At 35.8% G+C, this 13183-nt stretch overlaps 1 protein-coding gene across 2 annotated transcripts; it reads right to left on the bottom strand.

The window, feature by feature from the left end:
- Positions 1 to 434: 434 nt before the first annotated feature.
- Positions 435 to 6709, bottom strand: Cpr73D (Cuticular protein 73D). Of its 2 annotated transcripts, none has more exons than XM_053747121.2 (8): positions 6478 to 6709; positions 4629 to 4766; positions 4031 to 4212; positions 3015 to 3219; positions 2623 to 2724; positions 1989 to 2170; positions 1224 to 1748; positions 435 to 875 (listed from the first exon to the last, which is right to left on the bottom strand). In XM_053747121.2, the coding sequence occupies exons 1-8, from the start codon at positions 6606 to 6608 to the stop codon at positions 544 to 546; spliced, it is 1797 nt and encodes a 598-aa protein (XP_053603096.1). In that variant the 5' UTR covers positions 6609 to 6709; the 3' UTR covers positions 435 to 543. The 2 variants fall into 2 exon arrangements, with proteins under 2 accessions (XP_053603096.1, XP_053603098.1); XM_053747123.2 differs by having other exon boundaries at positions 1647 to 1748; positions 6478 to 6702.
- Positions 6710 to 13183: the final 6474 nt, after the last annotated feature.

Here is a 13183-nt window from a genome sequence, read left to right as displayed (position 1 = left end):
CTTGCGTTTGGAAATATTAAAAATAAATTAATTTAACCACACTATCTTTCCTGTTAATATTCACTTATGAAATTGCCAAAAAATCTACCCTTCCAAATTCTTGTTAACTTTGTTACACTCTAACTTTTCATTATTAACCCTATTAATAGTTATTATGGAGTGACGGTGTGTAGGCATGAATGTTAGCACAAACTAACAAATAGCCCGTCTCCTTATAACAGTTACTATTTTGCATTTTGTTAAATTTACAGTCGTGTTGTTCAAATAAATTTGTAAAAAATATATGTTTGTGTTTGTTAATTTCTATCATATTCATGTCCTGTTCTATCACCAATGTGCATGCGTTTTTTAAGTTTGTTATTAGTAAAAAGGTATTGTAATCTCATATGTTTTTAACGTTTTCTAATCAGCCTGTCAAATCAAACGCTTCACAATCTTTACTTAAACCTTTATTCGTTCAATAATTTATGTGTAATAAAGCTTGTATATTTTACAGTAATTGTGATATTACATTTCTATTAGTGCTTTGTACATCAAGTGAGGTTATGTTTTGTCCTTTTCCATCACTTCGGACGGTGTGAGAGGTTGAGAGTCGTACGGATATAGGTCGATGCTTTGTACGTGAGCCCTGACCGATACTCCCGGCGGAACCCCGAAGTAGTCCCTCCCTATGTTTCTAATGATTGTGGTGCCTGGCCTATTGTGGTGTATATTAAATCCTATAGCGAATTGTGGAGTGTTATTGTCGTTTGTTCCGTCATCATAACCGCCGTCGTCATCTTTATTATTCGTCGGCTTGAAAGGCTTTAGTGGCACAATAGGTTTCTTCGTTGGCCTACTAGGCTTGGACGGTCTGGACGGTCGCCATGGTTTGCCTGGAAATTTGTAATATTTCAAAATTCTTATGCTGTGCTGTTTGCGCGTGCTCAGTGCCGAGAGGTGTTGGTGTAATAAAAACCAAATTGGTTGTGAATAATATTTATTGCGTTCAAGCAATTCTTATAATTTGTTTAAATATGCCTATACTAGTGCTCACTTAACCTCAGGGCAAGTCGATTGAGACTTGTGATCTTGCATTTATAATCGCTAGTAAAAAAAGCTTCATTATGTTTTCTTATGAGGTAAAATAAAGCATTTAATTATCCTATGCGACCTTTTAAGTCTGAATAAAATTACAAGATCACTAAAGTCAATCACCTTGCCATCTCCGTATTAGTCATCACCTGGTCCTTTGGTTGGTTTGGCTCCTCCTCCTCCAAATATTTCTTCGTCGACGTAAGTTATGTCACCAGTTCCCAAATCCGGGGTGAATTCTGGAGTTGGATATCCAATTTCTGCACTGTCACCACCCGAGCTACCGCTATTGGCACTCCCACTACCACTAACTGTGCCTCCTGGACCACCACCAAAGGTACCACTGCCGGTACCACTGCCAAAAGTACCGCTATTGGAACCACCGTAATTGTCATTATTTTCGAAGTTATTCCCTGAACTAACAAAGCCACTACCAAAGGTGCTACTTCCACTACTACCACTTCCGAAAGTGCCACTGGAAGGCCGACTACTGAAGGTGCCGTCAGCACCGCCACCGAACCCACTGATCCCACTCCCACTGGACCCGCTGGGACTATTCGAACTGCTTGTACCAGGGGATCCTGAGCTCGGTTTGCTAGGTCCTTCTCTGTCTTTATCTTTTGACGGGAAAGGAGGCGGTTTTACGTGTCCTGATGCCGCTGTGCCTTCGGGGGCTGAAAAAGAAATATCGATGATTTTATTTTCTTGTGTACTGAATTAGTAATGTTTAAATCAAAATCTGTACAACTTTGACTAATTCTAGATCGTTATACCTACTACCATAGCTGGATAGACACAAATACAGAAACGGGGACGACATACTCAGAACAACAAATAAATATCTGTGATCCCAATTACAAATATTTGCCTGTGGGAATCTAACCCTGGAGTTTCATTTGCGATGGTGAACTTACTTTTGAAGACGTCATCACTTCCACTATCGTCTGGCGAGAAGTTGGTGACGGCGGCGGCAGCGTTGACAAAATCTGGGTCGTACGCGCTGGGGATGGTGGGAAATGATGAGGGGATGTAGGGATCCTTGTTGTTCTTGACGATACGGTAGCCGATCCCTGGACCAGCGATGTAGTTAACTGTCCTGTTGGCGAGATAGTAAAAATTGTAGTTAGTAAACGGGTTATTTACGTATGAATATCGACGGAAAAGTAAATTATAGTTTCAGTCTTGTAATTTGTAGCTTAGGAAAAATATTATTAGTATAATTTCTTGACGTGAAAAAGTGTCTTGTAAAGGTCAAATTTCTGAATGTAATTGAATATTGCTGAGTCGTTATTCCGTTGAATGCTTGTTTGTTGCCGTGATCTTTGGTTTTATCAGTTTGTCGACTTTCTTTTCAAGTGTGTTAATTGCATGGATTTAAGTACTTCGTACAAGTACCTACTAATTCCATGGTTAAATGCTAACACTGGTGTCCGAGAAATTGCTTGTTACTATATAGTTTCCATCAACACTAGGTAGGTACCATGACTTTTAATATTCGCGTTATATTTTGAAGGACCTAATAAGGCAAGGAAGATTTATCTTTCTAACCTTTGAATTCCTTTGTCGTCCAAGAAAGTGTAGGATCCTCTGACGTTACCATGTGAGTCGCTGCTTTCAGTCCTTCTCTGGTCTGGACCCGCTGATATAAATCTGCATCATAAAAGTTCATGTATAAGTCTAAATTTAGTTGTATGAAGAACAAAGCTAAAAATAAGAGAAGAGCCACTGATTCAAAGTGCTCGTTGAGCATTTTCTGGGTTACCTAGTTCCTCAGCCGATGAGCTTTTTTTTCACTTCGGCATCCTTAGTAGTCAGACCATTGGCATCTCGTTAAATACTAATTGACTCAAAGTACAACTTGAAATATTACTGCGAAAAGTTTGTCACCACATTCACTCGAATATTATGGATTCCCGATACAACTATGCAGAAATTCCTACCTGTACGATCCATCCAGCCCTCTCTGCACTGCAGTTCGGCCTCGTGGTTTGGTCTCTCCTCGCACCAAGGGTGACCGGTGGAAGGGAGCTCCGATTAGGTTGGGGCTGTCAGGATGAGCAGATGACACGTGAAAACCAGTGTCTCTGCCGGCTATGTAGGACACGTCGTGGCGCTCTCCCACATCGTCCACGTAGGAGTAGTGGCCTGAAGAGAAGAATATTATTACATTAAAACAATTTACACTAAAAATATTAATTGAAATTTAGTCCATGTACCTGGATCAAAGGTTTCCATCACACTAACCGCATTTCCTCTGAATAGCCATGGATATTGTCATGACCATGGCCAAACCTTTATTAATTTATTTTATTGTTATTATGAATAAAAGGAAAAAAATACATAATTTAACTACACGATTCCGCTAATATAGTCATCTAGAGGTGACGTCAATTGGCATTGGAAATGGGCCAAGGACAATCAATATATATGTATGTACATATCAAGTATGTAAACATAAAGGGAGTAAGTACATCTATCATTGGTATGGCGGTCGACGGCGGTAATGGTTATGGTGAGCGGCGCCGGTGATCCTTCATAGTCGTATTCCTCATGGCTGAGGGTCTTGGTCGTTATGTAGAATTAATGGAATGGTTTGCCATTGCCTTCTCCATTTCACACACAAGTTGATAACCAGAGTGCAGATTTCCTCACGATGTTTTCATTCAACGGAAGTGGTGGTCGATTAAAACTACACGAGTCAGATTGATATACAGCTCATGTGATATTAGGGTTCGAACCTACTGACTTTTCAGTCCACAGGCGATCTTAACCATTACACCACCGGTGCTAGCACCGGTGATGTAATATTATTACTACAATTAAGTTTGTGAGTCTTTAGAGACACACAAACTTAATTGTAGTTAATTTAGTCTTTTGTTTCATGTTCTTAATTGTGGTTTATTGTTTTTCTGACAACATATCCACACATACAACTAATTTAACGAATTAGTCATACCTTTGACATCGCCTCTACTGTCAGCATTTTCGTTCTTCGAATACGACCTCGTCTCAAATTTGAAGGCGTAGCTCGGATCTTCATTAGGATCGAAGTAAGGATCATCCTTATTTCCAATGGGACCCCTTGGCCTCTGGTCCAAATCCATCTTTCTGTGTACATTCGGACCTTTCGCTCGGAACCTGAAAGTTAAATGTAACTCATTATAAGCTTTAAAAACAGATACTCAAAAATAAGCTTGAGATTGGCTTTTTGAACACATTTCTAAGTCCATTTGTATTAATTAGGCAATAATCAATGGCTTGGGTTATTGATTATTGCCTATTTAATACATAATAATAAAGCACTAAGTTTGTGTCCATGTTACCCGCGATACAAATAGCCCGTCCCAAATACAGATACGGACACAACACACCCAAGCCGCAGACAAACATTTGTGATGACTATTTAAAATTTTTGTCCGCTCTACAAATTTATTGCATACAGTGACTCCAAAATGGACGCGAACAATTAATTGTTATGAAATGAAATGTAAATTCGGCAGCGTTGTTCCAGCTGTCTCATAAGTACCTACTTATAAACAAAGTGATCCACTTACCCCCTAGGTCCGGCGGTGTAGATGGTCTCCTTGACGGTATCGGTCGCGGGATCCTTGGCGCCGAAGCGACCGCCCACCAGCCCATTGGAGTTCCCATGTGCTAAGTGATAGCTTTGACCGCGGTCTGGATTCGCGTACCTTTAACAATAAGTTTAACGAATATGTTAATGTAGTTAATTAAGATTTTAAATGAAAACATTGTAAGCGTACATACTTTAAGTTAATAAAAAAGTTGGAGCTCTATAAATGTTATGTCAAATAAATAAACTTTAAATGGCTTGAGTAATCAAGCCGCTTCATTATATATCTCTTATCGTTTTCTGAGAATTTCTTTTAAGAAAATATTCTATAGGTATATTCTTAAGGAAATATCAGAAATTTATCAAGTGATAATTTTTAATCTTCTGGCAGGAATTGTCCTACTATTATTAGGTACACATTTTTAATCAGAAGAGATAATTTCTCAAACAAAACAATATGCAAAGAGACAGCACAGAGGAATGTAGCTTATAATTACTAGTAATACTATGTCTATGGAGCTATGTAGGTGCTTAGGTAACATTTACATTTTATTTTGTATAAAATAAAGAAACATTTGACAGCTATGTCCAAGTCAAAAACTACTTTTAAATTTCGAATTTGAGATGAGACCTATGTGTAATATAGGTATTTTAATTTCTTAATTCACATAAAAATATAATAAATTGACAATTCATTTTAAATGACAATGGCAGTTTATAATACAGAACAATATTGTAAATAAATTTAGTAGTAACAATACATTGTTTAATTTATGTAAGAGAAAATATTAGTTTTAAAATGAAAGAAAAGTGTGATCTATTGGATTTCATGATAAATATTTCTACCTACCTCGGACCATAACGATCGATACCGATCCTTATACCTATGAGAATTTTCCGTTTTCATTTTATGAAACAAATAAAGAAAAAGTTTTAAAAAATATAAGTAGGTACCAAATTTTGGAAGAAACTAATATTGATGGAAAATCCGAAAATCGAAGCCGAAAAGGCAACCAGCTCAGTTATATGCAGTGGCGTGAGCCACATCATTGATTTTCTTATGTATACCATATTTTCTTATATATACCATTCTTATGTATAGCGATAATAAATTTTTAGCAAGCGGGTAACAATCTTGAACTTCAAAGAAAAAGTTGGACTCTAGTGCTGTACCTAATAAATAAATAGGCACTACATAGAAAACTTTATTGGATAAAGATCCCGATTTAAATTTAAAAAAAAAAATGAAAATAAAACTAAATAAGTACACAGTCGAAGAATTATTAATTCTAACGTTAATGTTCTTTTCAGTTTTGTATCGAAAGTATTGTACATTAGAAAAACATTATACTTGTAAGGGCTACGTGATGACATAGCCATATGCAATATAGACAAAACTATTTTTTTTTAATTACCCAAACCCATGAAATAACAAAATAAGTTTAAATATACTACTTATTCCTCCACACCGGTTTACCAAAACGAGTGAACTATTTAAAATCAATGATATTTAGGATTTTTTATTTTTTCATTACACGTAACGTTATTGTGAAAAAGCTTTTGATAATTTTCAGATGAGTTTAATTATAAGTATAACTATAATATCCACTAATTTGTATTAGGGCTATAACATTTAAATCTTTTCTACTTTCGTTTATAAAAATATAATTAGATAAAATTATACCTACTTAGGATTTCTTTATGACTACGGTGACAATGTTTATTGGAAGAAATGACACCGATGACATTAGTAAGTGTCTATGTTAATTTACCTCATGTTTACCTCAAAGTACTATTTAGCTCGATAAAACGTAATTTTAGGTAATTACCCGAAATCGAAGGATCCATCCGTGTTCACAGTGTTATAGTCCCCATCACTTGTCCTGGCCTTCCCGGGGATCACTTGAGTCCTGACTAACGCACACACACACACAAACACGGCACAACGAGTCCAGGCCATTTTACACTAAATATCAAACACTATTTCTCATGTCTTACTGTACTACACGCCTGTGTGTTTCGGGCTTGACTGTGCTGTTAAAAAACAAAGGTTCTCTTTATATATGGCGCTAAAAACAGCCATACAGCAGACTCAAAACGCGTGAAAACGGCCGGACGTCATTGTTATTATTATTAGGCTTGTATTCCACTGGCTAAGGAACCTTCGAGCGATAAATTTCTATATTAAAAAACCTACCAATGTTGTGCTGTAATAGGCTTGGTTTTCAATCGTCTTTAATATACAAGTATGTCCCTTCATTCTCTCCTTCTATATATCTACAGTTTGAATACGAATGCGAATGTTACCAAAGCCGAAAGCATTAACACAGTGCCTGCTGCCACAACAGTGTTTCATAAATTAGAACTTCACAGGTCTCTTTCACCATCAAATTATAGTAAAAATATATATAAATAGTACTGTAATGCTAAAAACTATAGTAGCTGATGAGAAGCATCGAAACAAACTTAACAGCGTTGGCCCCTGACTCCCAAGGCGATGTTAGTTGCTATGGATACTAGACCGTACCAGGCCGGAGTGACTGAACCATAAACCACGAAGTTTTAAATAAATATTAATTAGAAACTTAAATACTACCGCTTATTGCAGATATTTTACTGATTACGATCGATGGATTAACTTTTAAGACTAGAGAAACTCTAACTTGGGATACAATTTAATATTAACACACTCTCATAATATATTTCATTGCTTGTAGTGTGCGCAAGCGCAACGCGTGGAGATGCAGCAAGCAGAGATACGAGGGCCGCCACATCCTATGTTCCGACTACCAGGAACACATAGCTAACAGCTGTTATTAACTAAAACGTAATAATTGATGATTGTTCTTACGTCTAATGATGAGTTTGCTCCTATGTAGAGAAGGATTCTACTCACTACACACCCGCGGCAAAAAATGTTTTTTATACAACTGGCATTCATTATTTTAAAGATTTTTCTTTATAATTCATATTACCAATATAAGTATATTAATCTATAGAATAAGTATAAATATTTTTTAATAATCCATATTACCGAAATAATAGTGTAACAAGAGTGTACACTTGTTGAGACTAGCACGGAAGGTACCGTTTAACTCTTTATACAGTTAAGAAAACAACATGCCGAATGACCCTATATGACGGAAAATAAGCATGAGTGTGGTAATTCAGTAGGTATTAGGTATATATTATACAGCCCAACGAACTGGGTTTCTTATTAGTTTATTGTTTTAACCACACGAAATTTCAGCTATACATTAATTAAGTACTACACATAAGTACACAACAAAGCCAAATCGTATTGTAACATCATCATCAATCAGATAAGTACTTTGGGGTTTTGACATGTTGCTACCAGATAAATGGCCCACAAACACTCATAAACTTCACACTAAACGCTAAGCTTATATCTTGGATCCTATGGACACATACACAGAAACGGGCATAAGACTTCCAGAACCACGATAAATATGTACAAATTGTATAATTGCCCGCGCTGGAAATCGAACCCAAGACGTAATAATTGCGGACGGGCGTGGTGACCATTACGCCACGGAGGTCACCAATTAATTTGGGAACAATCCTAGCAATCACGTCGATATCTCGGCTATTCATTACTTCGACTTAATTAATTTTCGCGTCCGGCGTTTGTTCAGCTTCCTTGTACGTCTGTGGATGTACAATGCTGTAATAATCGTCTGATTCTGGCTGGAGACCTTTGTTGCCCCTGTATCCATTGTACAAAGGAGAAGGTAAAACGAGATTGACGTAGCATGGCAAAGTAATTGTGAGACGATAATTATTATTTGGTTGTAAATCTAGGAGCTGTAAATGACACTGAACGTCAAATTACTTGCATACTATATTTTTTTCATATATACTGTTTATAGTAAATATTTTTATCCATATCGTAAAATAGTGATTTAAATTATGATTAAACTATTTGTGTTCGCGGCATCATCGCTCCGTTAGGAATAACGGATAAAAAGTGCTATATACAATTGAAGGTATTTTACCCTCATACCAAATTTCGTTGTAATCTCTAGTCGAATTTTCGTGATTGATCAAAATATATTCACTATCACAGTATCATTGTTTGTTGTTATTTGTTTCTGTTTGTTGTAACTCGTACATAATGCTCGTATTTAGCTTTAAGTCCACCATAAGTAATTTTTTACACAAAAAAAATACCATAAGAAAAATAAAGTTCAGCAACGTAAAATGGAAACGCGCTATCTGAAGCTCGTTCCGGCGCGGTCATCTTGTATTATAGTGTCGAATTGTAGTCACTGGTCTGTGACTTGGACTCCGCCATGCACCTCACAAAAACGATTACTGCCATCAATCACGGGTCAACTTACGCCGGTGATTGCCATATATTTGCATGCGTCCTTCTGCTGAAGACCATTGTTTTCGGAACGATATATTAGTTGTGCATTGCCGAAGATGCGTACTGATAGGAAAGCGGGGGCAGAAACAAGACAATTGTTGTTGAGAGCTACTTACATTTGATAAGTAATATATACACTATGAGCTGTGTCCCACAGCTCCGTTCAATATATATTTTTCCCCAATTTCGTCAAAATCAGCAAAACGGTTTAGCCGCGAAAGCGTGCCTTTCGCATGTTCTTCATTATGGAAGCAAACATTTTTTGTATGGCTTTTTTTCTCTAGTGTATCCTGCGTATTAATAAATACCTTCTAAAGACCTCACATTTCATTTGTGGTCTTTGGTCAGGTTTTTTTATGGTACTAACAAGGCACTATTACAGCTTTGGCACATTTAGTTCAATCCCTAAATAATAAGAAAGACTAGCTTTTATTTAAACAAAATATAGAGTTAAATCACCTAGTGTCTGATTTTACTTTTAGGAATCACACTACGGCCAGTTGAAAGCACCAGTAGTGCGAAAGTAGAATTGGCATCATGACAATAGGCCTTCTCTTTCTTTCACCTAAACCTGACCAAAGTAGAAATATCCTCATTAACACTAATACCGAAACATACGAACCTAATAAATGATGCTCGCAAATTAATGCCTATACTATCCTCTCTCTCATTTGTTCCCGGTTACTTCCTCAGCCGTTGAGTCTAGCTACTATCCTCTATTGCTTCACAAATATATTGCTTTTCTAAAATAAGCAATTTTGACCAAAGACCTTCTGGATACAATTCAATATCAACTACTTGCGCCTCCAGCCGAGCGTGTAGCAGTTAGTTTAACATTGAATGGGGGTAGTATACTTCCAGAGGATGTTGCCAAACCGAATTCTATAGAAATATGATCGTGTGATCAGAAATGATAAATGGTGTTGACCTCTTGTTTTTAAAGTTGTCTTATACTTTGATCCTTTCAAATTTTAACAATAGCGTTTTCAAGGGATACGAGTATCATTAGGCACAATTCAGATTTTATATAGCTGTTAGATTTTGATTTGTTCCTTTCGATTTTAATTAGTCTAAATATATACCTTCCTCTTTTGCTAATAATAATCAAGTAGAATGATATCTTTCTTGTTTATGTATTCATAGCCTCTAGTCAAGTGCATGGAATCACAACGGGTGGGACGTATATGTTCAGTTCATTTATATTTTCTTTGCGGATAACATCATCAGAATATTACTTTTCTTCTTAGAATATTTCAGTCTACCGTTGCATTCATTTTGATTATTGTATGAACTCCAGTTTAATTAACTGTTGACTTTCATTTGGTGTCCTTCAAAATTACACTATCATTTCTATCATCAGCAATTCTGAGATGAGTTTATAATGTGTTTACGCTAGCTACTTAGGTGGTGACCGTTAATTCTTAAGGGAGTGTATGTCCGTATGCTTGAGGTCACAGGGCACAATGGAGTGCCGAAGGGCATCTCTCATCTTCACGGTAGTTGCTCGCGGATGTACCCTACTACTGCTTCTTTCGGTAAGATTTTTGTTAGATCGGTTATTAATATTTTCATATAGCTTTACTGCACACAACACGACATAAAAAGTATAGAAATTCGAGAGAAAACTTAATCTCAACGGCGCATTTCAACGGCCACGTATTTGTTGTATATCTTTTGTACTTAACGCCCACGACACAGGCCTAGTTTCGTGTGGGATTATTTTGACATCATGTAATGTGCATGCGTTCGATAAATATTCTTATTTACCGATTACTATCTCCAGAGAAGAGATGCAAGAACGCTAACAGAGAAAGAATAGGTTAAAAGTGTAATATTTTTATAGCATTGAGCGAAAAAATTCCGATGTATCTGTGGCAGTTTAATTGTCACAGATTGTGAATTAAATTAATAAATCACAGGTAGACTGTGACCCAGGCTTGATATTCATTATTCTAGATTACAATTTCTGGTATAGAATGCACCCGGGGTAACTAGTACCTATGGTACTTTTTAATCTCCTTGTATAATTCCTTCCAGGAAGATGCTATAAAATTAGTTTAACTAACTTTTGTATGTTGTATATGCCTTGAACAAGGTCTGAGACCATCGTCAGCATTAATATACTCCTTATGATGAGTTATTTATGTTGTTAGAATACAATTTTTGTTATTCGCTAAGTACCTAAATTTTCATTCCAATTTGAAGTAAAAACCTTGTTTCAATCCCGGATCTACCAGTTAGGAAAAACCTAAATAAGTACCTAATTAATGTTTTAGAGTTACAATCGCATAGACAATTGAATTCAGCAGGTGCGGAGGTCGTGGGACCGTGGACATGGAGATATCATCGTCAATTTCGTCCTCATTGTGTGTTATGAGTAAGTAGGAAACTCATAATTTACTTCCGAAAGTTCATTACGTGAATATGTTAATTGAGCAATAAATCACAGCCTGGTAGTCATTCTTTTAAAATAAACGTACTTACTATAATAAAGATATCTGATTTATGTGTTCTTCTACTGCGTCCACACCATGACTTGATCTCTGCGACTTCTATAATATGTATTATAGAAGTCAAAGATCAACTTTAGATATTCATTTCTTCTTACAGTAGAAAGAAGTACTTATCAAATTTCTTTTGTATCAAACAAAGCATTCGTTTTTTGTTTGTACCTATTTTCTGTATTTGAATTTTGTCTTTGCTAAGTTTTTATTACAGCAGTCATCCAGGCGATATAGGTACTTATACATAAAGTAGATTTTTACATGCAACGTTTTTAGTATCATCGGTCCCGATAGTTGTTTGTTTGTCTGTAATCGAATCTTGCAAATTAAATTTCACTTGTTCGCTTGTCCTACACAGTTAAAATTTTACACGTTGCGGATTCTTTTGCCATATTGAATGCAACAAAATCTCTCAGGGGACAATAAAAGGTTGTGGCAAAATGTGATTAAAAATGGCATAGGTAAAAGCCTTGTTTTGATATGAACATACAGAGGATAATCTATGGTCATTAGATGAGGTCTACATTTTCATACGAAGATGCTTCCTTACTGCATTGTCTACGATCCACCAAGTACTATACAATTTATATGGAAAATCCTTACGTCCTGACCGAGTTCCGTCAAGCGTGGTATCTAACTTTTAAGGTCAATTAGTACTTTAATTTTTAATTACTTAGGCCACGTGCATTATATTTAGTCTCCCACGAGTTTTTGCTTCCTGTTATAGACATAGGTACTGTCGTTATCCATGTAATATCGCGGTAAAATATTTAAATTGCTTAATTTCTGCTTTAACTGATTATTTAATGTCAGTAATTGAGACATTAAAAGTAGATGTCTTCTCTTTCTCTCTCGGAGCTGTGACGCCCCATTTGCCATAAAATTTGGAATAAATGGCTATGATTTTACAATATTGATGCCTATCAGCTGTTAAGGCTTTAATTCATCCTCTTTTTTCCTTTATCGTCAACAATCATCGTAATTTAAGCGTTTACAATAGCATTTTTTAAGAATTAATCAAATAAATAGCTCGATTATTTAAAAAAATACCTAATATTTAGCATTTTATCATTAAAAATAATCTACCTTAAATTTGAACTCTTATCTGTTGTTTTTATAATTTTGTATACTTACCTATTTTTGTCATCTCATCTGAGAGTTTTTTCGGTTGCTTCCTCCGTAATATTGTACATACCTACCTACATTCTCATTCCTTTTCGAATCTAATTTGTTTAACGCCTAATCACTTCGAATGGCAAACATTATTTAGTGCATCTTTGTAAACTTTAATACGTGACTTGATTGAAAAATAATAAACTCCGGTACAAATTTATCATCTTGAATAAATATTATACATACCTGGTATTTACTACTTCTTTATTATTATAATAGTATTCGATTTAATAATCCCAACTAATATTACAAATGCGAAAGTAAGTTTATTTGTTACTCTTCCCACTAAACAATATTCTTGTACAAGATGGACACAAGTAGGTAGATAGGCTTTTTATTTCTGTGAAATGTTCCGTGGAAAATTTACATGGGCGAAGCCGCGGGTAAAAGCTAGTATCACAGCGAAACTGAAAATGGCAAATTTTCAGTTTTGCTATACACTCAGGTATTTATTTTTTTTTACAATCG

The sequence above is a fragment of the Plodia interpunctella genome, chromosome 6 (assembly GCF_027563975.2).
Source record: "Plodia interpunctella isolate USDA-ARS_2022_Savannah chromosome 6, ilPloInte3.2, whole genome shotgun sequence".
In the NCBI taxonomy this organism is placed as follows: Eukaryota; Metazoa; Arthropoda; class Insecta; order Lepidoptera; family Pyralidae; genus Plodia; species Plodia interpunctella.
This window is presented reverse-complemented; position numbering and strand designations above follow the sequence as displayed.